Raw genomic sequence first — 23,627 nt, forward strand, 5'->3', positions numbered from 1 at the left:
GCTAGGAGTGCTTTTCAAGACAGGGTTTTTATGTAGTTCTGGCTTGTAACTAGCTCTGTAGACATGGCTAGCCTTGGACTCAAAGATCCACCTGCCTCTGCCTCCCGAGTGCATCACTATGCTTAGCCAGTGCTGCTTGTATAAAGAAAAAAAGGCAAGTTTCTTTTGACTGACTGTTTTGTTTTTCTGGTTTTGTGGTGCCAGGAACCGTCCTTAAAGGTCTTGGAGATGCTGTGGAAGGACTGTATATTCCAGCCCTGGTTTGACTTGAGTTTATAGCAAGGGAAGCAAGGACAGTGTTCTTTCCCTGAGTGTTGCAGAGATGATTCTGCAGCAGCGCTTAGGTGTTTTTCTCTCGTGGTGGTTTTTCTTTCAAGCATGATCCTCTATGTGGAGGCAAAATATTCCTTATTTTGTTTATGTATGTATGCTTGTGGGTGGCCTGAGCATGAAGGTCAGGACAGCTTGCAAGAGTTCTCTACTGGGCTGGTGAGATGGCTCAGTGGGTAAGAGCACCCGACTGCTCTTCCAGAGGTCCAGAGTTCAAATCCCAGCAACCACATGGTGGCTCACAACCATCCGTAATGAGATCTGGCGCCCTCTTCTGGAGTGTCTGAGGACAGCTACAGTGTACTTAAATATAATAAATAAATAAATCTTTAAAAAAAAAAAAAAGAGTTCTCTACTTATACCATGTGAGTCCTGGAGTTGAACTTACTCAGGTCCTTGGGCTTTTGACTGCCTCTGTCTCAGTGTGTCTGTGTGTCTCGTGTTCTGCTCTGCCCCTTCACCCCTGGAATCCCTATGCTGCCATGAGTCACTTTGCTGGCCTCTGTTTTGTTAGTTTGAGAGAGAATTTCATATAGCCAGTGTCTCTTAACTAGCAGTATGGCTGAGGAAGGATGTGTGCTCTTGATCTACCTGCCCCACCCCTGCCAAGTGCTGAGATTGTAGACTGGTACTACTATGCCTGGGTCCGTGTTCTTTACAAATCTTTGTGTCTGGATGGTTGTAAACTCTTCTTTATTCACTGTGTTTGGTCTAGGAATGGGATGTTCTGGTTTGAGTTATTGGCTGCTGAACAGGGAACCCTGGTCTCACAATTGGAAGGTGCTCTTGGTGATCTATATCCCTATCCCGTGTTTGTGTATTAGATAGTGATGGAGCTTGAATGGAGGTATCTGTGTACTAGGCAGGTACTTGACCAGTGAGCTCTATTCCCATCTCTCGTGCTTTGTTTGATGGGTAATAAACATTAGTATTTAAATGGACTAAATAAAACTTTTTGTAGTATAAAAACTAGTTTCCTTATTTTCAAGTTCTGGTGTTATCTTTTGTTTTAAACATTAGAAAATTCTTAAAATTTACATTCTTAGAAATATGTAATCACATGTTGGATCATTTCTAAGCTTCTTAGTTTGAATGGAATTTTCCTTTATTTCTATTTTATTGAACGAGGTGTGCAGAGCATGTAACTGGCTTTGGTGTGCTCTGACTTTGTTTAGTAAGGGAATTTTTGACAGGTTTTTAACAGATTTGTATTAGGCTAAACTTTAGGCATTCAAGACTTAGCAATGTCTTTTGGTTGTTTTGAGGCAGTGTCTTGTCTTATAGTCAGGTGGCCTCATTCTTGGTAATCTCCTTCCTTAGCCTACTGAGTGCTGGAATTAACAGGCATGCACCCCCATGCCCAGCAGTATGTCTTCAAAGTCAGGCTGAGTGAGGGCTTTGGGTTGTAGATAGAGTGCCATGGAATTGTTAATCACTAAACGATTGGGAAAGTGGTAATTTAGGATGATTCAGATGATTCAGGTCTGATTTATTGTGCAGTGGTTATAAACTGACCCTCCAGAGAGCCAGTACTCACGTGCTTTGTTAACTTCCTAATAAGCTGTTAACGTATGGACTGGAGACATGGGTCAGTGGGGTTAAGGGTGCTTGAAGCATGAAGATCTGAGTGTGGGGGTGCATGCCTTTAATCACAGCACTCTACAGTAGACAGGCAGATCTCTGAGTTTGAGGGCCAGCCTTGTCTACAGAGCTATTTCCAGGACAGCCAAGGCTACACAAAGAACCTTGTCTTGAAAAAACAAAAGGGGGGGGGTTGCAAAAAAAGAAATGAAAAGGCATAGATTAAGAGCACTTGCTGTTTGTTCTTTGACAGGACCCATGTGTGCCCTCCTCCTCAGTTTAAACATTGACAGGTTATGGTTCTTGACTTGAGAGAAATAAAGATCTAATAAGAAAATTAGGATTCAAAGACTGAGTAGTATGGGAATATGTGGTAGGAAGCAGAGAACTCCAGCTGGGCATGGTAGTATACACCTGAAATCCTGGCCTCAGGAAGCTGAGGCATGAATTTGGAAGTTAAAATGGAAGGAAGATACAGAAATAAAAACCTGGAACTTCAAAAGCTAACCAACTTGACTTTGAGTCCTGCCTCTCCTGTCTTTTGTAATGGGTATTCTTTGGTTAGTCTGTTGAATTTATTTAGGTTGTTTTGTTATTTGTAGTTTAGAAAAGTAGATTAGAAAGGTAATGTTTGCTTCATAGAATTGTTTGAATTGGGCTGGTCAGGTGGCTCATTGGGTAGAGGTGCCTGCCACTAAGTCTGATTTCAGTTTGGTATCTGGGACCAACATGATGGAAGGAGAGGACTAGCCTCCCGCAAGTTGTCCTTTAACCTCCACACATGCACCGAGACACACACACACAATTTAATAGATATTAAAAATTTTCTGAGACAATTGGGTATTAAAGCTGAGACCCTCTTTTAGCTCTAGACTTCTGATTTCTAATTGCCCACTCAGAATCTCCATTTGAATGTCTCAACGCCATTTTAAATTTACATCCAAAACCTGTCGTGAATTTTTACCTTTCTCATACATGATACCAACAATATATTCAAATAGAGATGAGTTACCTCCCATTTATTTTCCAGTCTACCCAGAGCTGTTTGTTATGCAGTCAATTCTGTGCCAGAGGATTGGAGGGAGGGTGTCCAGCTGTTTATGCTGCTACTAGCCTAGATTGAGCTGGGCTAGCTTTTCTCACATAGGTATTACAATAGCCTCTGCCTCCTAAATCCTGCTCACTTTCAGTCTCTTTCTGCTTGAACTGTTTTAGTGAACTTCTGTCATCAGTCCACAGGTAAGTCTTTAAGCATTTAACTTAGCTCATGCTTGATCAGCCTTGGGTTCTCCTGCCTTTACAGATTCAACCAATCATGGATTAAAAAAACTATCCAGAAAAACAAGTTACATCTGTACTAAGCAGGTAGAGACTGTTACTGTCTAAACCATATATTCTAACAGCTTTTTATGTAGTATTTACATAGAACCGAGTAGTATGTACATTAAACATTGCATTATAGTCTGGGAAGAGTTTAAAGTACACAGGTAATAAAAGATTTAATACATAAACATTCTGTTTTTTTATTTTAAACAGTCTCATGTAGCCCAGGCTAGCTTTGAACTGTCAGTCCTGTTCCACCTTCATTATTGCTGGGGTTGTAGGTATGTATATTCCACCATACCTAGCCCAGTGTCACTTTATGTGAGGACTTGGAGCTCCTTCAAAGTTTGGTATTTGCTGATGGTTGATCCTGGAGCCAGTCTTCTGCAGAAGCCCAAGGGAGAAGGGTAATCCAAAACCTAGTGTCTCCTTTTAGAATGGGTTCACATGTATGTGATTGTTAGACATGAGAGGAAATACATGAGGAAACCAAGCCAGTAGTTGAGAAACTTGGTTTGTCTTTGTGTCCTTTTGTTAGATTTGTGTAATATACATGTAGACGTTCCAGAGGTACAAATGAAATACTGATTCAGGTATTTATCTCATACATCACCTGGGTTTTCATGTCCTATTTACCACATCCCTGTTTGCTCAACTGTCTAAATCCCAATCAGGCCAACTCTTCCATGGATTTCAGGGATCAAAACCTAGGTTGATAGGTCTGTTCTGAAAGCACTTTTACCTGCTGAGCCCTCTTCCTGCAGGGCCTTTAGGAGCATAATTTTCTTAGTTCGTCATATATTCTAGATATTAATCCTTTGTTGGGTGATATTAAGGGTTGTTATGGAGTTTGAATTGATTTTATAATGAGTATGAGGTTGGGATTCAGTTTAATTCTTCTAAGTGTGAATGGATAAACACACTATTTTAAACTTTTATTAGAAATGGCTTCAAAATTAAATGTGAGACAAAGATAAATAGTATTATTGATGTGATATAAAAATTGTAGACAACAGAATGGATGATACTCTGGAATAGACATTTCTTTGATTAAAGTGATAAAAATGGCTAATAAACACATAAAAGGGTAGAAATAACCCTAACCTCTAGGGAAGTGAAAATTGGAATCAGCACTTGAGTGGCAGAAGTGGGAGGATTGTAAATCCAAGACCGACCTGGGCTGTATCGTGAATCCTATCTCAAACCTCACCCCAGGGAATGGTGACTCAAAATCCACCCTGGGTAGTGTTGGCACATACCTTTAATCCCAGCACTTGGAAGTCAGAGGCAGTAGATAATCTGTGAATCAAAGGCAGCCTGGTCTACAAAGCAAGTTTCAGGATAGCCAGAGTTACAGAGAAACCCTGTCTCGAAAAGCAAAAGACCAAACCAAACAAAACAGTAACAGATTACCACAAGTTAACAGTTCTGCAAGGTTTCAAATACTTGTGTACCCATGTGCATAGCAATATTATTCATGGTAGCTAAAATGTTGATTTAGGTCAAGTCCAACGGATGAGTAGGTAAGCAAAGTACACTTCGTAAATGCAGTAGAATGTTGTTTTCCCTCAAAGAAGGACATGATAAGGCATTCTAGAGGGTGAAGCTTAAGACATTGTACTAGAAAATAGACAAGATATTGAAGAACAATAGAGAAGTAAAGCTGGGCACAAAATATGGGTGTTTATTTTCAGTGGACACAGAATTTTCAGTTTGGAAGTTTCTAGAAATAGGTAGTAAATTGGAAGCTGCACAAGATTGTGATTGTAACCAGTGCTACTAAGTTGTACACTTACACAAGGCTAAAATGATACACGTGTGTTTTTATATTAAAAATGTCTGACAGATAAATGCAAAGAACACTGATGCCCTTATAACTCGAGTTGCCTTTTTTTTTTTTTTTTGGTTTTTATTTGGTTTTTTGCTTGATTGTTTTGGTTTCTGGTTTCGTTTGGTTTTTGTTTTTGTATTTTTAAGATAGAATTTCTGCAACAGCCTTGGCTGTCCTGGGACCCCCTCTGGGTCTTGAACTCACAGAGATCTATGTTTTTGCCTCCCAAGTGCTGTGATTAAAAGGCATGTGCCACCATGCCTACAGTTATATTTCTAACTGCTTTTTAAAAAAAGATTTATTTTATGTGAGTACACTGTAACTGTCTTCAGACACACCAGAAGAGGGCATCGGATTCCGTTACAGAGGGTTGTGAGCACCATGTGGTTGCTGGGAATTGAACTCAGAACCTCAGGAAGAGCAGTGAGTGCTCTTAGCCACTGAGCCATCTCTCCACCCTTTAACTGCTTGTGTGTGGGTGTATGGTGATCTGTTCTTAGCTTAGCTTATGTCTGTCTGTTTATGCACCAGTGCACTTATTTGAGAGTGTACCTGTATATGCAGTTGTTATGGTGGCCAAAGAATAAATAACTGTGCTCTCTGAATACATTCACCTCCTATTTGAAACAGGGTCTTGATTGGCCTGGTGCTCACCAATTTAGGGATGAACTGGCTGGCTAGCAGATCTCAGAAATCTTGACTGTATCGCCCACCGCGATAATTACAGGCATATATATACCACCACGGGTAGTGGTTGGTTTTTGTTTGCTTGTTTTTAAGGAAGGATTTGGGAATTGAACTCAGGTCCTTGTAAAGTGCTTTACTGACTGAGCCAGCCCCTACCCAGTGTAATATTGTTCATGTATTTTTTCATTTGTGAGTGTGCTCTTATGTATATGCCACACATGTGGGCGCACCTAGTTATTTCAGGAATTTTTCCTAATATGGTAATATATCAACTTTGTAATTTTACGTTAGTATAAATCTCTAACTTGCCTCTGTTTAGTTTTGTCAGTATTATCTATTGCACCTTCTTCCTTGTGACACAACATGAAGGGAGGTATGTTGTGTTGAGTTGTCATGTCTCTCTTGCTTCCTTTTTGATTATTGGTGTTTTGCTTTGTTTTGTCTTTTGGTTGTGTGTTATGGTGCTATTGTTTTGAGACAGGGTCTTGCTTTGTAGCCTTGACTGGCCTGCATCCTGTGTAGACCAGGCTGGCTCTTGAATGAAATTAGGCATTATGAACCAGAAAACTACGTATGTCTCTCTGAGGTTATCACATGGAAGGCCCAGTACATTTTCATTAAATGTGCGGCATATGGATCAACAAGCTCTGTAGGAATTTCAGTGGAGGAAGACAAATGTCAGGGATGGTATTTGATTTGATAGCATGGTTATTAAAATGTACTGATTTTCCCCAGATTTTATTGTTGACTTGTGTTTTGTGGGATTTGTTTTGTTTGTGGGTTTTTGGTGTTTTGTTTTTGAAACAGAATCTGATGTTGCCTAGGCTGACCTTCAACTTGATAAACAGTTAAGGTTAACGTTGAATTTTCTAGTTCTTCTGCCTCTGCCTCATGTGTGCTGGACCCTTTTCTGAAGATTCATGGGTTTTTTTTGTAGTTGTTTGTTTTGTGACAGGGTGTCCTGTCCAAGTTGGCTTCAAAATCTATATAGCTGAAAATGACCTAGAAATCCTGGGCCACTTCCTAAATGCTAGGATTATAGGTGTCTGCTGCCACGCCCTGTCAGCAGTTTTTATTAAGTTTATTCCTATGAAGAGAAAGTACCAATTTCCGTTAAGTTTGAAATCAAGTTTATCTCAGTGTTCTGTATAAACAGTGACGTTGCTGTTGTATCTGCTCAGTGCTGTTTTTTTATCTTCCATGCTTTCCTTCAAAGAATATCTGAACATTGAATGCAGATTACAGGCTACTTCAAAGATTTGATTACGTTCAGGATCAGTTCTAGCACAGCTGGGACACTTTAGCACAGATATATGTTTGAGACCATTGTTATTAGTAAAATAGTTTTTGGCAATATACTTTGAAAAAAGTAAAGTTTTTGTCTTTTTTGTTGTTGTTGTTTTACATTTTGTTTCCGCAGTGTGAAGAAAAAGGGTCTGAAACAAAGTCTTACCAACGTCTGCTTTTGAACACAGTGACTGCCAGATCTTTAAACATCAAGTTCAGCTTTGTCTGTCAACCTGTCTGACATGTCGGGACCCGTGCCAAGCAGGGCCAGAGTTTACACAGATGTTAACACACACCGACCCCGAGAGTACTGGGATTATGAATCACATGTGGTGGAATGGGGGTAATTATTTCCATTTATTTCTCTGTACTTACCCAAAGTCATATACCTTGTAGATTTGCTGACCGTGTCAGCAAGCCTTCCCTGACCTGTCCAAAGCTCAAAGACAAGAAGCTTGCTCATTTGGCAGCCCAGTTTGTAGGTTTGCAGGTAGATGACAAGTGTGGGACTTGCCTGGGCTTCTGAGGTAAAGGCAAGTGTGGTCCTCAGCAGTAAAGATAGGTAAGAGACTGAATTACCAAACTCTTAATTATATACAGCATTTTGGGGACCAGGGTTCTGTCCCATAGTGATAATAAAGACTGGGAATCAGGATTTAAACTTCTATCCTTCCCATGACCCTAGTCCCTTTCCATGCGACTTTCCATGGACCCTTTTCATGACCCCATCCTAGACCCATGGAACAGTCCATCAGTTAGATTCGCAAGAGCTGTTGTTTCCTTCAACCACCATGTTTACCATCAAATGAGAGGCTCATTTGAATGTTTACATTTCTTGTCTGAACACAACATTTAATTGAAGAGTTTTGCCATTTTTGTGATGAAAGCATTTGAGAGTTGAGTACAAAATAAAGCAATTTTAAAATTGATACACACAACATACCACACACACACATATACATATACATACATACACTGAATATAACTTTACATACATATAACTGACTGCAACTCAGCTAAATGTAGAAATCTGAGAAGCCGAGGCCATGTAACCTTGAATTATAGGTCAACCTGAGCTAGTAAACCTTGTTTCAAAAATAAATAAAATGTTAACTCCCATATACTGTATTTTATATCTGACTCCATGTGACTTTCTATACTCTGTAAGTGGTTAAAACTGTCTCCCTGAATTGTCATAGCATATGTTTTCCATTCTAGTATGCTGTGATAATTTAACAGCAAGCAATTTTTCTGCATATAAGGAGACACTCTTGCCTTAGAGATACAATCAAGAACCATGGTATAAACCAATAAATGTTATCACTATTTGATAATCTTAATAATTCTATAATGTTACAGACTTTGAACTCTAGTTATACCCGTGTTTACTGTAAGAGTCTTAAGAATCTTATCTTCAAATCATGTGCTTTACTCATAGCTCTGCTGAAATGGTACTAGAGAGCCCCTTTGAATGTTTGTATGGTGCTAATTACTTGTTTGTATTAGTATATATACCCCTGTATGAGAGAACTCAATGAATAGTGACTGGATAGTATTAATATTGTCCATTGTTATTAGTTCATGTTACCTTTTCTTTCTCCTTTTTAACTGCTTGACAAAAATGAATGACTGGTAATGGTACATACTGTATTATAAGAAGAAATAGAATTTAACCCCCCTCTGCCCCCTCCCTCTCCTCTATTATTTAGCATTAAACCTAGGGCCTTATAGATTATAGGCAAGGTACACAACTGTCAGGTTATATCTCCAGTCTCCTAGACTGTCCTCAAATTTGCTGTCTAGCCCAGGATGACATTGAACTTGTAGTCTTCCTGCCTCCATTCTCCAGAGCTGGGACTGCAGGTGTACACCAGCACACCAGGTTATGTATCAGGGATTCATGCATGGTAGAGTATTTTTAACTGAGCTACCTCTCAGTCTAGTTTTTCATCTTACTTTATTTCATAGTGTGTGTGTTAACTTTTTACACATTGTTTGATGAGGAGTCTGCATATGCCACATTTGGGAGATGGTTCTTTCTGTGTATTATATGGGACCAGAGAATTGAATTCAGGGCCTTTACCTTCTAAGCCATCTTGCAGCCCATAGTTATTTATTTTAAGATTTACTTACCTGATACATATTGCATGCATGTTCTTCCTGGTGTCCTTAGAGATCAGGAGATGGGGTTGGGTCCCCTAGAACTGAAGTTTACAGATAGTTGTAAGCCACCAGGTGGATGCTGGAAACTGAGGCTGGGTCCTCTCTAAGAACAAGTGCTCTTTACTACTAAAGTCATCTCTCCAGCTCCATTTTCATGGGGGGAAGATGTATTTTGAGACAGATTTTTATATACTTAGGATGTGATTAAACTTCTGATCACCCTGCTTTTCCCTCCCAAGGACCAGGATTTGTTACTACAGGCATGTGCCCCACTTTATTTTTTATTTTGAGATAACTTTTTTGTAAGTAAAAAGGACTGACCTTAGCCAGGCAGTGGTGGTGCATGGCTTGAATTCCAGCAGTGTAGGTAAAAGCAGGATCCTATGGTTCACTGTTTCTAATGCAGTTGCAAGCTTTATTATATGTCAGATCTTGTCCTGAAGGACAGGGGAGAGAGCAAACCTGTATATATTTATATATGGAAGCCCTTTTGTAGAAAAAGAGGCCCTATAAGAAAGACCTGCTTCCGGGTATATCTGTAATACTCTTACATCACTTGAATTCTACTAAGTGCCAACAGTGGACCAGGTAGTATGAAGCAAGAATGCATGCAAATCCATTATTGAAGGGAAAGTAGGCTGCTGTTGGAGACAAACATACTTAAATCCCAATGCAAGCTAACTATGTGCACTGTGCCATTAGTACATAACAGTTTGAGATTTAAAAGAACATTTGAGAATGCTTAATAATAATAAATATTAATGCTAATGCTTTTTGAGACAGGATCTCATACAGCCTAGGCTAGCTTTGACCTATGTAGCTGAGGGTGACCTTGAGCTTCTGGTACTTACCTTCTAAATGCTGGGAATATAGGTGGAGATCACCATGTCTGGTTTACACGGTCTGGGGATTGAACCTAGGGCCATGCGTGTGGTGGGTCTGCTAATTGAGCCATACCCTCAAATTTTTCTGTGTGTGTGTTTTTTTTAAGAGATATTTGGAATATCTCTTGTTTTAACTGGTAATAGAGTTAGTTGTCTGTCTTTTCATCTCTCCCTCCAGTGTGTGTGTGTGTGTGTGTGTGTGTGTGGTTCTCTTTTCAGAGTCATCTGTAGCCCAAGCTGTCAATAAGCTTTCTATAAACCATGATGACCTTGAAGGCAGATCTTCATGTGTTCACTTCCAAGGCTGCAATTACAAGCATGTACCACCATGTCTGACCCCCCCCCCAAAAAAAAAAGCTTTAGAAAATTGAATATTTTTGAAATCATTGTCACTTTGTTTTTATCCGTAGGAATCAAGATGACTACCAGCTTGTTCGAAAATTAGGTAGGGGCAAATACAGTGAAGTGTTTGAAGCCATCAACATCACAAATAATGAAAAAGTTGTTGTTAAAATTCTCAAGGTGAGTGTAAGAAAAACAATGTCAAGAGTTACTTGGAATGTAGAGTCTATACACATTGATGCCTTTTTATACATGTCTCTTAAAGTATTTTCTTTTTCAGTAGTTTAGCCTATCCATTATATCCTGTGAAGTCAGTAGTACACCTGATACTAGCTTGACAGAATAAACCTAAAGCAAGAGAAGGGATAGTTAGGATGTGGTCAAAGAGGGGAATAAACACACAGGCTCCTCTTTCCCAAGTGTCCATGTCCTATGCTTTCAGTTATGTCCTATGCTTCTGTTTTCAATAAGCAAATCATTATCTCTGCTTTGTAAGGATAAGAAAGGGAAGCAGATGATAGTAGTTCAGTCATTATGGTATCACCACCTGTACTTCAACTATATGAATGGTTGGGACTAAGACAAACCTGGAAGTGTATGCCTTGTTAGAGAGAGGGACCCTCTGGGCATGTGGCATGGTAGTAGAATGCTTGTTCACTTAGAGTGTGAGACCTTGGGTTTGATTCTTAGTGCTACAAGAGAGGAAAAACAGACAACTTGCTATGCAAGTCTGAGGACCTGGATTCAGATCCCCAGTAGCCACCTAAAAAGCCAGTCACAACAGTATGTATGTGCCTGTAATTTCAGTCCTGGGTATGTAGAGACTGAGTATGCCTGGGACTTACTGGCCAGGCAGGCTAGTCATTATTCAGGAAGCTTCAGATTTAATGAAAGACCCTGTCTCAAAAGGTGGAGGGCTAGCAAAGTGGCCTATCAGGGTAAAGATGCTTGCAACAAGACTGAGAGTCTCAGTTTAGCCTCCTTAAGTTGTGCTTTGATCTCCATGGACATGCTGTGGGGTTTATTTATAATAAATGTGGGGCTGGAGAGATGGCTTAGCGGTTAAGAGCATTGACTACTCTTACAGAGGTCCTGAGTTCAATTCGCAGCAACTACATGGTGACTCACAACCACCTGTAATGGGATCTGATGCCCTCTTCTGGTGTCTCTGAAGACAGCTACAGTGTACTCGTCATATATATAAAAATTAAATAAAATCTTTTTTTTTAAGTAAGTAAATGTTATATATTGACCTAGCTTTTACATTGACACACATGTATACATGCACTATATACACCCTCGTCTACAAAAGAAAGGGAGATAGTTGCTTCTTAGCTGCAGGTGACTAGTGTCGTGTAACAGTGCGGGTCTAGTGTTTCTTGATGCTTTCTTTTGCAGAGAGAATCTAGAAACCCATATTTGCATTCTGATGTTTTAAAATGTTGACTCTAGAATGAAGAGGTGACTCGGTTGTTGAGATCATTAGCTGCTCTTTGGAGGATCTGGCTTTGATTCTTAGCCTACATGGCAGCTCATAACCATCTTGAACTCTAGTCCTAGAGGATCTGATGCCCACGTCTGGCCTTTGAGGATATCCAATACGCATGCACAAACGTACATGCAGGCAGAACATCCATACATCAGAAAAAATTTAAAATAAATTTTTGCTCAAGATTGTTTGAAATATTATACAAGTCATATTTAGCTAGTGGGCTGTCAATATGCAATCGTGTTTTCCATGCACTGCCTGCTGAGCCGCACTATTCTGGAGACTGCCCTCACAGAGCTGGCTGTTGCTACTGAGAAATAGAAGTTTCCAAACACTTTGCATTTGTAGCACTTTCCTTGTCTTGCATCTTTTTAATAGCAGTCTACAGGCATAACAAAAATGTGTAATTAATAGTTCTAGCCATTAGGCTTTTCTTTTTTTAAGATTTTTTTTTAATTTAACCTCTGAAAGAGCAGTCAGTGCTCTTCACCTCTGAGCCATCTCTCCAGCCCTGCCATTAGGCATTTTTAAAGACATTACATTCCTTTAAAGTACATTCAGAAGGCAAAACGGGAACATTGGTATGAATTAGAAGCTACCTGGGCTATAGGAAGACTGTAAAGGAAGGAATGAAGAAGACCCATTCTTTTCCCCTAAAATATTAAAAAGCTTTATATTAACATTATTTACTTATTTTCTGACTCTGGAAATAAGACAGTTTTTCAAGAGTCAATCATAAAGATTCAAGGAATGAATCTCAGGTCAGCAGTGTTGGTGGCAAGTGCCTTTATATGCTGAGCCATCTCTCTGGCCCTATTGAAAGTTTGTTTTGTTTTGTAACAGTGCCCTGGTTGTCTTGGACTTGCTTTGTAGACCAGACCAGCCTCAAACTTACAAGAGATCCACCTGCCTCTCCTCCTGAGTGCTGGGGTTAAAGATTGTACCCCATGTCCAGACCAAAAGATTTTTTTCTTTTTAAGATTTATGTATATGAGTACACTGTAGCTGTCTTCAGACACGTCAGAAAAAGGCATTGGACCTGTCAACTCAGGACCTCTGGAAGAACAGTCAGTGCTCTTAACCACTGAGCATTCTCTCCAACCCTCGTGTGTGTGTGTGTGTGTGTGTGTGTGTGTGTGTGTGTGTGTGTGTGTGAATTGCTTATTTTATGTATGTGACCACACTGTAGCTGTTTTCACACACTAGAAGGTGTTAGGTCCCATTACAGATTGTTGTGAGCCACCATGTGGTTGCTGGGAATTGCAACCCAGGACCTCTGGAAGAGCAGTCAATGCTCTTAACCACTGAGCCATCTCTCCAGCCTCCCCATAAAGATTTTTTTTTAAGGACCTATGTCACATTTTAATTGTTAGCTTACAAGATTTTAAAGTACTACAATTATATTGAAATTAATTCTGTGGATATCTGGTCTTTGGGGTAGAAATCTTTTTAAGTGCCTGCAGAGTACTTGACAGTGCTAGAAGAAGGGGTCCTGAGAAATCTGTCACATTTTCTCTTCCTTTCGTCCTTTTATTTTATGGATGTAAGCATACTGTTGTTGTCTTCAGACACAGCAGAAGAGGCCATCAGATCCCATTACAGATGGTTGTGAGCTACCATGTGGGTACTGGGACCTCTGGGAGATCATTCAGTGCTCTTAACCACTGAGCCATCCCTCCAACCGCCCCCCCCCGTATTATTTTTCTTCGGGAAGTTTCTATAGACGCTTTTTTGTATTACTTACGTTAACTGTGAGATGCACTGGGAAATGCTTTTTTTTTCTGATACAGTTTTACTCTTTACTATTTTCAGCCAGTAAAAAAGAAGAAAATTAAGCGTGAAATAAAGATTTTGGAGAATTTGAGAGGTGGGCCCAACATCATCACACTTGCAGACATTGTAAAAGATCCTGTGGTAAGTACAGTGATGTTGGTAAGACCCACCAGGGCTTCAGTGCCCAAAGCACAACTGACTTGGTTCTGTTGTCATCATTTAATGCTTTAAATGTTCTAAATCAGTTACACATTTAACCAGCTTAGGCTCTGCTTTGAAAGATTTAATACACACATGCACACACATTCATACATGCACAAAATCTGTTATTCCCAGAAGATTGATAACACTAAAATTAAAATCTACGTGTTAATCCAATTTACAGACCAAAGCCAAGTGCCAGTGGGCAATAGGTATATGGTTGGGCCACCTGGAGCCTTGTGAGAGTTCAGCTGAATTTTTCTTCAAAATCCTTCCAAAAAATCAGAGTGGGCAAGGTTTCTTAGTACTGCAACAAGGACTATCATATTCCTTACACAACACCCACAAGCTGAAAACTAAAGCTGCTGGTACTAATGTGTTTTCTTTTTTTTTTTTTTTTCCCTTAGTCACGAACCCCTGCCTTGGTTTTTGAACATGTAAACAACACAGACTTCAAGGTATAACCATTTAAAACTACTGGACTTTTAGATGACATAGTCTTTGGGGATGCCAATATAAAAAGTTTGTTTGTTTTTATTAGTGCTAAAATAATACCTGCTTTCCATGTCTGGATATTTTTACATTCATCTTGTTTAGTGCTCTTAGAATAACTAAGACATTTATATCTTACCACATTTATCATTCATTTGACAATTTCTGCTGGTATCCATACTAGTGAAGGTGACAGTACATGTTGACTTTAGGCAACCATGTACAAGAAAGAATAATATTTATATAATAGTTATACAATACAAAGAATAGCATATTCCTTAAGATCCTCTAGGATGTGGATCACAACAGATAATGAGAAAAGGTCACATAAGATTCTGCTGTAACGCAAACATGTACAGTACAGATCTTTGAATGCAGATCCTCCTGTGGCCTACAGATTTGAATAATTCTCTATTCTGGTATGACTGAAGAACGGAGGCACTTTCCTTGGTACACATTTATAGTGTTTGACATGTAGAGGTGAAGACTCGAAGAGTCTCTTGAAAGTGAATTTTTGGTCAAGAGGTAGAGAGCATTTGAAAAACAAATCTTGGGATTGTGGTCAATGAAATAGGGTGAGGAAATTTTCATCTTAGTGTTGTTTTATAGCTCAACTATTGCATTTGTCTTTAACAGCAATTGTACCAGACGTTAACAGACTATGACATTCGATTTTACATGTATGAAATTCTGAAAGTGAGTAATATATGTATTAAATATTTTTAAATTGATCTTTGCTTTAGAAGTTTATTTAATGGTAGAGAAACCCGGGGGATTAACTTTGTAATATGTGCCAAAAGCAGAGGGCTTCAACAATAGTTTTAAAATGTTTTTAGTATTATACTCTTGGGTAAAGTCTCAGTTATGAAGTGGGGTGCAATAGAACTGTAATTAAAACATGTAAGTGTTGTGTGACAGGGCCTTACTCTGAAACAAGGCTGGCCTACAACTCACAAGTCATTCTCGTCCAGGGAGGCCTATCTTGTTAGTCTTTCTTTCCCAACATCTTACATTTTGGGACTCAAGAGTTATGACCCATCACACCCAGCTTTAGAAGGCCTTGTTTTTGGTTACAGTTTTTATTCTGTGATGCATGCCAAACAGATACTTCAGCAGTTCCCTGTATCCCCAGCCCTAGAATGCCTTAAAGAAAACAGTGGAAATGACAGTGTGAAAACAGCCTTTTCTTAGGCACTGGAGGCTGATACACTTTATTTTACTTAGTATTCATCAGATGACACTGGCCTGGAGATATAAGACTTACTGTAATCCCAGTATGAGGACTGCCACATGTTCAAGACCATCCTGGGCTACAGTGTTTGTCAAGAAACAAATAAATGTGTTTTTAAAAAGATTCTTATTCATAGCTTTAATCCCAGTACTTAAGAGGCAGAGACAGACCAGCTTGGTCCAAGGCAAGTTCTAGGACAGCCATGGCTACACAGAGAAACTCTGTCTCAAGAAAAGTAAAGAAAAGAAAAAGACTCTTGAACTCCACTCTCAGAGGGTCATTGTTCTAAGGATTGTAAATCTCTTCTAGAGATTGCTGACTTTGATTTCTAAAGTGAAGGTCACAAATCATCTTGCCACTCAGTATTTACAAAATTAGCTTTATAAGGAAAGAACTGCTTCGATCGAGTAGGATAAATTACTCATAGGTTAATACCATGCCAGCTTATTTAAGACTTAACAGTCTCAAAAGAAAGCTGGGCATGCTTGTACATGCTGTTGATTCCAACACTTGGGAGGCAGAGGCATGCAGATACCTGGTTTTGAAAACAGTCTGGGTCTACATGGTGATTTCTAGGTCATCCAGAGTCATAGTGAAACACTGACCCCAGTACCCCCTCCAAAAGCATCAAAAGATTATACGTGTATGGACATTGATCTTCTTTTGGCTCATGTGGAAAACAGGACATGTAGGTGTAGACATGTTTGCCCTGCCCTACAGGCTAGAAACCCAGGCTGTCCTTCAGGAAGAACAAGAACTTAGCTAATGGCATGGTTGACAAAGGCCAGGATTGACAAACTCAAAGGTGTGTTCCATTCACCTCAATTTCAGCTTATAAACTATTCAGATTTGATAGATGACCTAGATCAGGAGCTGGCAACTTTCTTTATAGGGCTGAAGTCTTTGTCCTACTGTTCATCTCTACTGTTACAGCAAGAAAACAGCCATGGATGGACTGTACACGTATGGGCATGATGGTGTGCAGATAAAATATTCACATAAGCAGACAGCCGGTGACTCATCCCTACTCTGCTACTAAAGAAATCCCTGTCTTTAAGTAAAATAAATGTTGGCAGGCTGAACTTTCTATTGAGGGGATTGTGTTTGTAGAAATAATCAAGGTTTTGGATAAGAAGTTGTATAGTTGCTGTAGACTTTGAGTCTTTCTGAACAGAAAGGATGCTGGGATGAGTAAAGAGCAGTGCACACCTATAATCCCAGCACTCAGAACACTGGAGTCGGAAAGTAGCCTGGGCTACAACATAGCAGAACCACACCTTTCAGGGGCAGGAGCGAGGGAGAAGATTTTGTAATTTGGATGCCAGAGCCCTGGGTGTGTTTGACTACATGAACCAGTTCTTAAGTGGCTACTCCTTGACTACTCTACCTGATTCCCTGGATTGTTGTAAGGCTAGAAGGGAAACTGACATAGAAGAGAAGAGAAAGTAAACAACTAAAAACAGTAACTCATGCAAGCCAATTTTCCTTTCTTGCAGGCCCTGGATTATTGTCACAGCATGGGGATTATGCACAGAGATGTGAAACCCCATAATGTCATGATTGATCATGAACACAGAAAGGTAAAATAATAGACTGTTAAACTTCTTTTATAAATAAGATGGAGTTAAGACGGATGCATAGATACATAGTCTCTAGCCTTTTCTGCTTAAAATAATCATTTTATAAGATGTATTTATTGTGTCAAGGGAAAGTGGAAGTGTGTATGAGTGTGAACGTGTGCATACCATGTGAGATGTATACTTTGGTGTCAGGTTTTCCTCACCATGTGAGTCCTAGGTCTTGAACTGAGGCCATTAGACTTTGTGTAAAACCAGCTGAACCATCCTGGCAACCCAAGGCAATATCTTGTCATGATTTTTAGGCTACCCTGACATTCAGGTTTTTTTAAGTTGCCCAAGCCCGCCTCTCACACAATGATTACTATTGTAGTCATTGGGGATTTAGGTGACTTATTCATACAATTAATACGTTTTCTGACATACACCATATAATAGGGGTTTTGAGGCTGGAGGTATATGAGTGAACAAAGCAGAAAAAAATGTTTGTCTCTAAAACGTTCATATTTTAGTCAAGTGCACAATTTAAATCAATTGTGCAGGAAATGTCAAAGCTTCAGAGGCTGAACCAGGAGACTGCTCTGAGTTCAAGGCCAGCTTGATCTACATAGTAAGACCCTATTTCAGAGAGGAATTTGAAAGGGAAGGAAGGATGGAGGGATCAAGGAGAAGGCGGTGACAGGTAACAGAGGATATTATAGTTTTAACTAAGAGGCATGTTGTAGTTGTGATTTCCATTGCTGTGATAAAAATCATGACTAAAAGCAACTTAGGGAAGAAGGGTTTATTTCAGCTTAGAGTTTGACAACACAGTCCGTCACTGGGGGAACCCAGAGGGCAGGAGCTGATGCAGAGGCCATGAAGAATGCTGCTTACTGGCCTGTTCAGTCAAGAGTGCACTATAGGTTTGCCTACCTGCCAGTCTGGAGTATTTATTTCAATTGAAGTTTCATCTTCCCAAATACCTGTAGCTTGTGTCAAGTTGAAACAGAACTAGCCAGCACAGCATAGAAAGATGTTCTATGGGGTTCCAATAGAATATGACACCTTTGGGAGTACTAGAGTAGACCCAGCAATGCAATGCCAGGAAGAAATAAATGCCAAGAAGAAAAATAATTTCTTTGCCTGAGTAAGCTAATAATTCTACATTAGACACTAGCAGAGTGTCTTCTAATTTGATCCAGTTTTACCACTTACTACCCTAGACATGGCAGGTTCCTAAAACTGCCCCTTCTTCCCTGTTAAATGCTGACAAGAAGCCCCAGGGTTTTCCATCTATGCTTCTGAACAGCTGCTGCTGCTTGAGTTCACACAATCTTCTGGTTCAATTAGTTTGCTAGAACTTTTAGAACTTAAGTAAATAGTTTAGTGGTTTGTTCAAAATATATTACAAGTGATACCATATGGAGAGATGCTAAGGGCAAGGCTTGTGGGGAGTTGTACAGTTCCCATGCCATGTCCCAGCATACTGCTTTCTAGGAACTGCCAGAAGCTGTCCAGAAGCTCCTTCAACTCCCCTGTGGTTTTTCATTGCATAAATATAAAGTGTGAACAGCCAATTAGCAATGTGGTAGGCTCAGTGGGAGAACAAACAAGACTAGTCTCTTCTTCCCTCATGTGATATGAGACCCATCTGAGCTGGGCAGTGGTGGTGCACGCCTTTAATCCCAGCACTAGGGAGGCAAAGGCAGGCAGATTTCTGAGTTCAAGGCCAGCCTGGTCTACGAGTGAGTTCCAGGACAGCCAGGACTATACAGAGAAACACTGTCTCAAAAACCAAAAAGAAAAAAGAAAAAAGGACCCATTTGAAAAGGGTATCTTCATAGATGGTCTGTGCCAGAACAGAACAGATTTTCATATAAGTTTCCATGATCTATGGGGAGTTTTGTTCTCTTAAGGCCTACACTATGCTAGACACTAAGGCTGGGATTGCAGCTCAGTGCCTAGGAACCTGTAGGATCAATGGCCTCTACACACAGAAAAAAAGATAGATAGCTTTACCCCAAACTATGTTTATCATTTTAGAAACTTAGAAATAGGTGTTGTGAAAATTAATGAGTCAGAAACCATGGATGGAAAATTATATGTATATTTTAAAATCATAATCTCACAATATGGCATGGGGGAACAGCAACATGGATAGATGGATAGAGTTGAGATAGAAAGAAAAAGAAATGAGATCAGAGAGAGGAAGAGAACCCCGAAGGTATTCATAGATTTTCTCATAGGATGGTGAAGAGGGGCTGTGTAGGGTGGTGGCCTGTATGCTGACCATATGTTAAAATAGCTAAAATGAGGATGCAATGATGCTGTGATGCTGACAAGGATGAGCACCTGGTTGAGGATGCCTCCTCTGGAGTGCTCGATGTGATTTGTTCTCTCTCTTTTTTTTCCCTTTCAGCTTCGGCTAATAGACTGGGGTTTAGCTGAGTTTTACCATCCAGGCCAAGAGTATAATGTCCGAGTTGCTTCTCGATATTTCAAAGGTCCAGAGCTACTTGTAGATTATCAGGTAAGAAGAGAATGTAAGTACAGTATTATTCCTGTGCTTATTTTACACATAATTTGTAGAAACATCAGTTTGTGCTTTGAGTAAGCCATTTATCATATCCATGGCTGTCCTTTTTTTAGGGAAAACTTAAGATACATCGGGTGTGTGTGTGTGTGTGTGTGTTTGTGGTAATGTTAAGTTACGATCCTAAATTTACATAAAGCAGAACCAGAAGATACTCATAAGAGATTCTCTTTGTGGAAGATGTGTTGTACATACTTAGTCCAGCTTTTAGGAGGCAGGTAGAAGGATCAATTAGTTCAAGGCCAACCTGGGCTATGTGAGATTCTTTTAAAAAGAAACAAGCATCTTTTATACATCTCTTAAGTTAAATATAAGAGTACCCCACCTACTCCACACACATTCCAGTTGTGGGGGTTCACACTGATATCCATCCTCGCACTTTGAAGGCTGAGACAGGAGGATTACCACAAGAATGAGACCTGCCTTGGGCTACAGTGTAAGACCCTGTCCTAAAAAGTGGAAAAAGGAAGGTGGGAATGATGCCTCACAAGTTAAAAGCACTTGCTGCTCCTGTAGAGGGACTGGGTGCAGTTTCGACAACCTACATGGTGGCTCGCAACAATTGGTTACTTCTGTCCTCTGCAGATACCTAGTATATACACATACAATTAAGTCTTTTTTTTTTTTTAAGTATGTAATTTTATATGTATGAGTGCTTTGCTCAATTGTATGTCTTGGGTATCACATTTATGCCTGGTGCCTGTAGAGGTAAGTCTAGGGTATTGAATTCCTTGAGTTACAGACATTTACATGCTGCTGTGTGGATGCTTGGACTCTGACCTGGTCCTCTGGAAGAGCAGTCACTGCTCTTAACTGCTAAGCCAATTTTCCAACCCCAAAATAAGTATTTGGTTTTTTGTTTTTGTTTTTCTTTAATATTTATTTATTCTTTTAATGCATATGAATACATAGTTGTTGTCTTCAGACACACCAGAAGAGGGCATCGGATCCCACTATAGATGTTGTGAACCACCATGTGGTTGCTGGGAATTGAACCCAGGACCTCTGGAAGAGCAGTCAGTGCTCTTAACCGGTGAACCATCTCTCCAGCTCACGAGTATTTGTTTTTTGTTGTTATTGGATAAAAAGATTTACCCAGTGTTTTATAATTCCTTAGGAGACACTTCCTTACCCATTATTTCTGAGTTGTTATCAAATGCCTTAAAGTTTTAGGTTCTGCACTAAAATTTCATCTCAAGAATTGTAAAGTATGTAACCTTGATAGGTATGGTACCATATGGTGGCACATTCTTTTTAGTCTCAGCACTCAAGAGGCAGAGACAGGCAGGTCTCTGAGTTCAAGGACAGTCTGGGGGATATAGTGAGCCAGGGCTGTTCAGTCGTATCCTCTCTCAAAGAGTTAACTAAATAGGTTAGGCCCTCTCCCATCTCAAGGGGATCCTTAGATTTCTTCACATAGGAAAATTGCAGGGTTTTCTTCTGTTGAAAAAGTAGTTCAAAGTAGTATTTACCGTTTGCTTTAAAACTGAGTTGAGGGGCTGGGCAGTGGTGTCGCACACCTTTAATCCCAGGCAGAGGCAGGCAGGTTTCTGAGTTCAAGGCCAGCTGGTTTACAGAGTGAGTTACAGGAGAGCCAGGACTACACAGAGAAACCCTGTCTCAAAAAAAACAATAACAACAACAGCAACAAAAACATTGAGTTAAGGAAGATAGACAGAAACCTAGCATAACCAGCCATAGAGAGGCTCCACCAGCAGCTGACTGAAACAGATGCATAGGCCACAGCCAAATGGGACAGAGCTCTGGGACTCTTAAAGGAAGAGTTGGAGGAAGCATTAAGGGCCCTGGAAAGGATAGGAACTTTACAGGAAGATCAACATCAACTAACCTGGACCCTCGGGGCTTTCAGAGACTGAACCACCAACCAAAGAACATACACAGGCTGGACCTTGTCCTACTACATATGTAGCAAATGTGCAGTTTTATCTTCTTGTGGGTCCCCAAACAATTGGAGTAGGTGCTGTCCCTAAAGCTGTCTGTCTGTGGATCCCATTCTCCCAACAGGATCCATGTCTTCCCTCAGTGAAAGAGAATGTGCCTAGTCCTGCAGAGACTTGATGTGCCTGGGGGGCGGGGGGGGGGTGCGGGGGGCTCCAACCTTTCATTGGAGGAGGTAATGGGATAGATTGGGATGTTACATAATTAATGGGGGGAAAACTGAGTTGGGGGGCTAAGTTGGCTCAAAAGTTAAGAGCACATATTAATCTTATAGAAGACCTAAGTTAGGGTCTCATAACTCCAGCTCCTGGTAATCATGCCTTTCTGGATGTTTTGGTGGGGGTACTTCACTTTCCCTCACATGCACATACTATACTCACCCCACTCCCCCATTCTAAACACAAATACATATTTAACAAAAAATCTTAGGGAGAAATAAAACTGGATTGATATAAGGTCTGGCAGTGTTTCCTAATGATCAGCCAATTGCCTAGCATGCACAAGGCTCAAGGTTCCATCTCTCGTAGTAAAGAAAAACCAAACAAGCCAATAACTAGGTGAAAGATGTTTCTGATGTTTCATTATGAGCAAAGTAATTTTTTTTAAATATCTATTTTGGGGGCCCTTAACCAGCTTAGCACTTAACTCTTCCAAAGGTCCTGAGTTCGATTCCCAGCAACCACATGGTGGCTCATAATCATCTGTAATGGGATCTGATGCCCTCTTCTGTGGCTGAAGAGAGCAGCAGTGTACTCACAAACATAAAATGTCTATTTTGTACCTAGAAGTGATAGGTGTGGGGATGCATATGTGACAATGTTTTCTTTAATACAGATGTACGATTATAGTTTGGATATGTGGAGCTTGGGTTGTATGCTGGCCAGTATGATCTTCCGGAAGGAGCCATTTTTCCATGGACATGACAATTATGATCAGGTGATGACATGTTTCTCCCATTAAGAAATTTACTGACCTAGTGTAAAGATGGCCAGATCTGGAAACTCATTAGGAACTTCAGTGGGTCTGGGCTATCTGGTAAGTTCCAAGACAGCCAGAGCTACAATGTTTTAAAAAATTTAAAAATCTATTCAGATGTGGTTGTGCATTTCTTAAGTCCTTTAGTCCTTGCATCCGGAGACAAACAACATTTCTAAGTTATGGTCTACAGTGTGAAATCTTGTTTCAATCCCTGCCCCCATCCTACTCACCAGGTATGGTAGCTCATGCCTTTAATCCCAGCACTCGACAGGCAAAGGCCATGAGTTGAAGGCCAGTTTGGTCTACACAGCAAGTTCCAGGACAGTCAGCACAGTGAACTTGTCTCAAAAATCAAAGAATTAAAAAACCATTAAAGGGCATTTGCCACACACCTCACCTCCCTAGCCTAGTTCATAACACATAACATCTGAGAGTTCTCTACTAGTTCAGATAACTTTACTGGTCCTTGAAAAAGCTAAATTTAACCTTTCTGGGAGTGGGGGCAGGGAGTGTGTGTCAAGACAGGGTCTCTCTGTAGAACCCTGGCTGCCTTCGAACTCCCATCTGTAGACCAGGCTGGCCTTGAACTCAGAGACTTGCCTTTCTGAGTCTCCCAAGTGCTGGGATTAGAGGCATGCACCACCACCTCCTGGATGCACACACATCCTTTTAGTATTTTGCTCTTTCTTCTATGTGAAGTGAGCATGTAAATTACTCAGTAGAACAAATACACAGAGGCCAGATTGACAGCTTAGAAGGCTTGTTCCTCTAGAAGAGGACCTGGGCACAGTTTCCAGCACCCATATCATTTGGCTCACAAACATTTGTATCCTGATGTCACTTAAAGTTTAAAGTCTGTAGCTTTTTGTCAAGTGCCGTACAGGACTGAGGGGTACAGGGGGCAGAGGAACACCTTCAGATAGC

At 40.3% G+C, this 23,627-nt stretch overlaps 1 protein-coding gene across 3 annotated transcripts in view; it reads left to right on the forward strand.

Annotated features, from left to right (window-relative positions):
• Csnk2a1 (casein kinase 2 alpha 1) overlaps window positions 1-23,627 on the forward strand; it is a 47,618-nt gene that overhangs the window by 15,524 nt on the left and 8,467 nt on the right. For 2 of the 3 annotated variants that reach the window (XM_021156528.2, XM_029470751.1), the window contains exons 2-9: window positions 7,173-7,382; window positions 10,497-10,608; window positions 13,730-13,831; window positions 14,299-14,349; window positions 15,020-15,079; window positions 17,111-17,194; window positions 19,593-19,703; window positions 22,560-22,661. In XM_021156528.2, the coding sequence (XP_021012187.1) occupies window positions 7,282-7,382; window positions 10,497-10,608; window positions 13,730-13,831; window positions 14,299-14,349; window positions 15,020-15,079; window positions 17,111-17,194; window positions 19,593-19,703; window positions 22,560-22,661 (723 nt within the window). In that variant the 5' untranslated portion in view covers window positions 7,173-7,281. Of the gene's footprint in view, window positions 1-3,214; window positions 3,277-7,172; window positions 7,383-10,496; window positions 10,609-13,729; window positions 13,832-14,298; window positions 14,350-15,019; window positions 15,080-17,110; window positions 17,195-19,592; window positions 19,704-22,559; window positions 22,662-23,627 lie in introns of those variants that run through there. The other variant, XM_029470753.1, reaches the window with a different exon arrangement.

The sequence above is a fragment of the Mus caroli genome, chromosome 2 (assembly GCF_900094665.2).
Source record: "Mus caroli chromosome 2, CAROLI_EIJ_v1.1, whole genome shotgun sequence".
Lineage (NCBI taxonomy): Eukaryota > Metazoa > Chordata > Mammalia > Rodentia > Muridae > Mus > Mus caroli.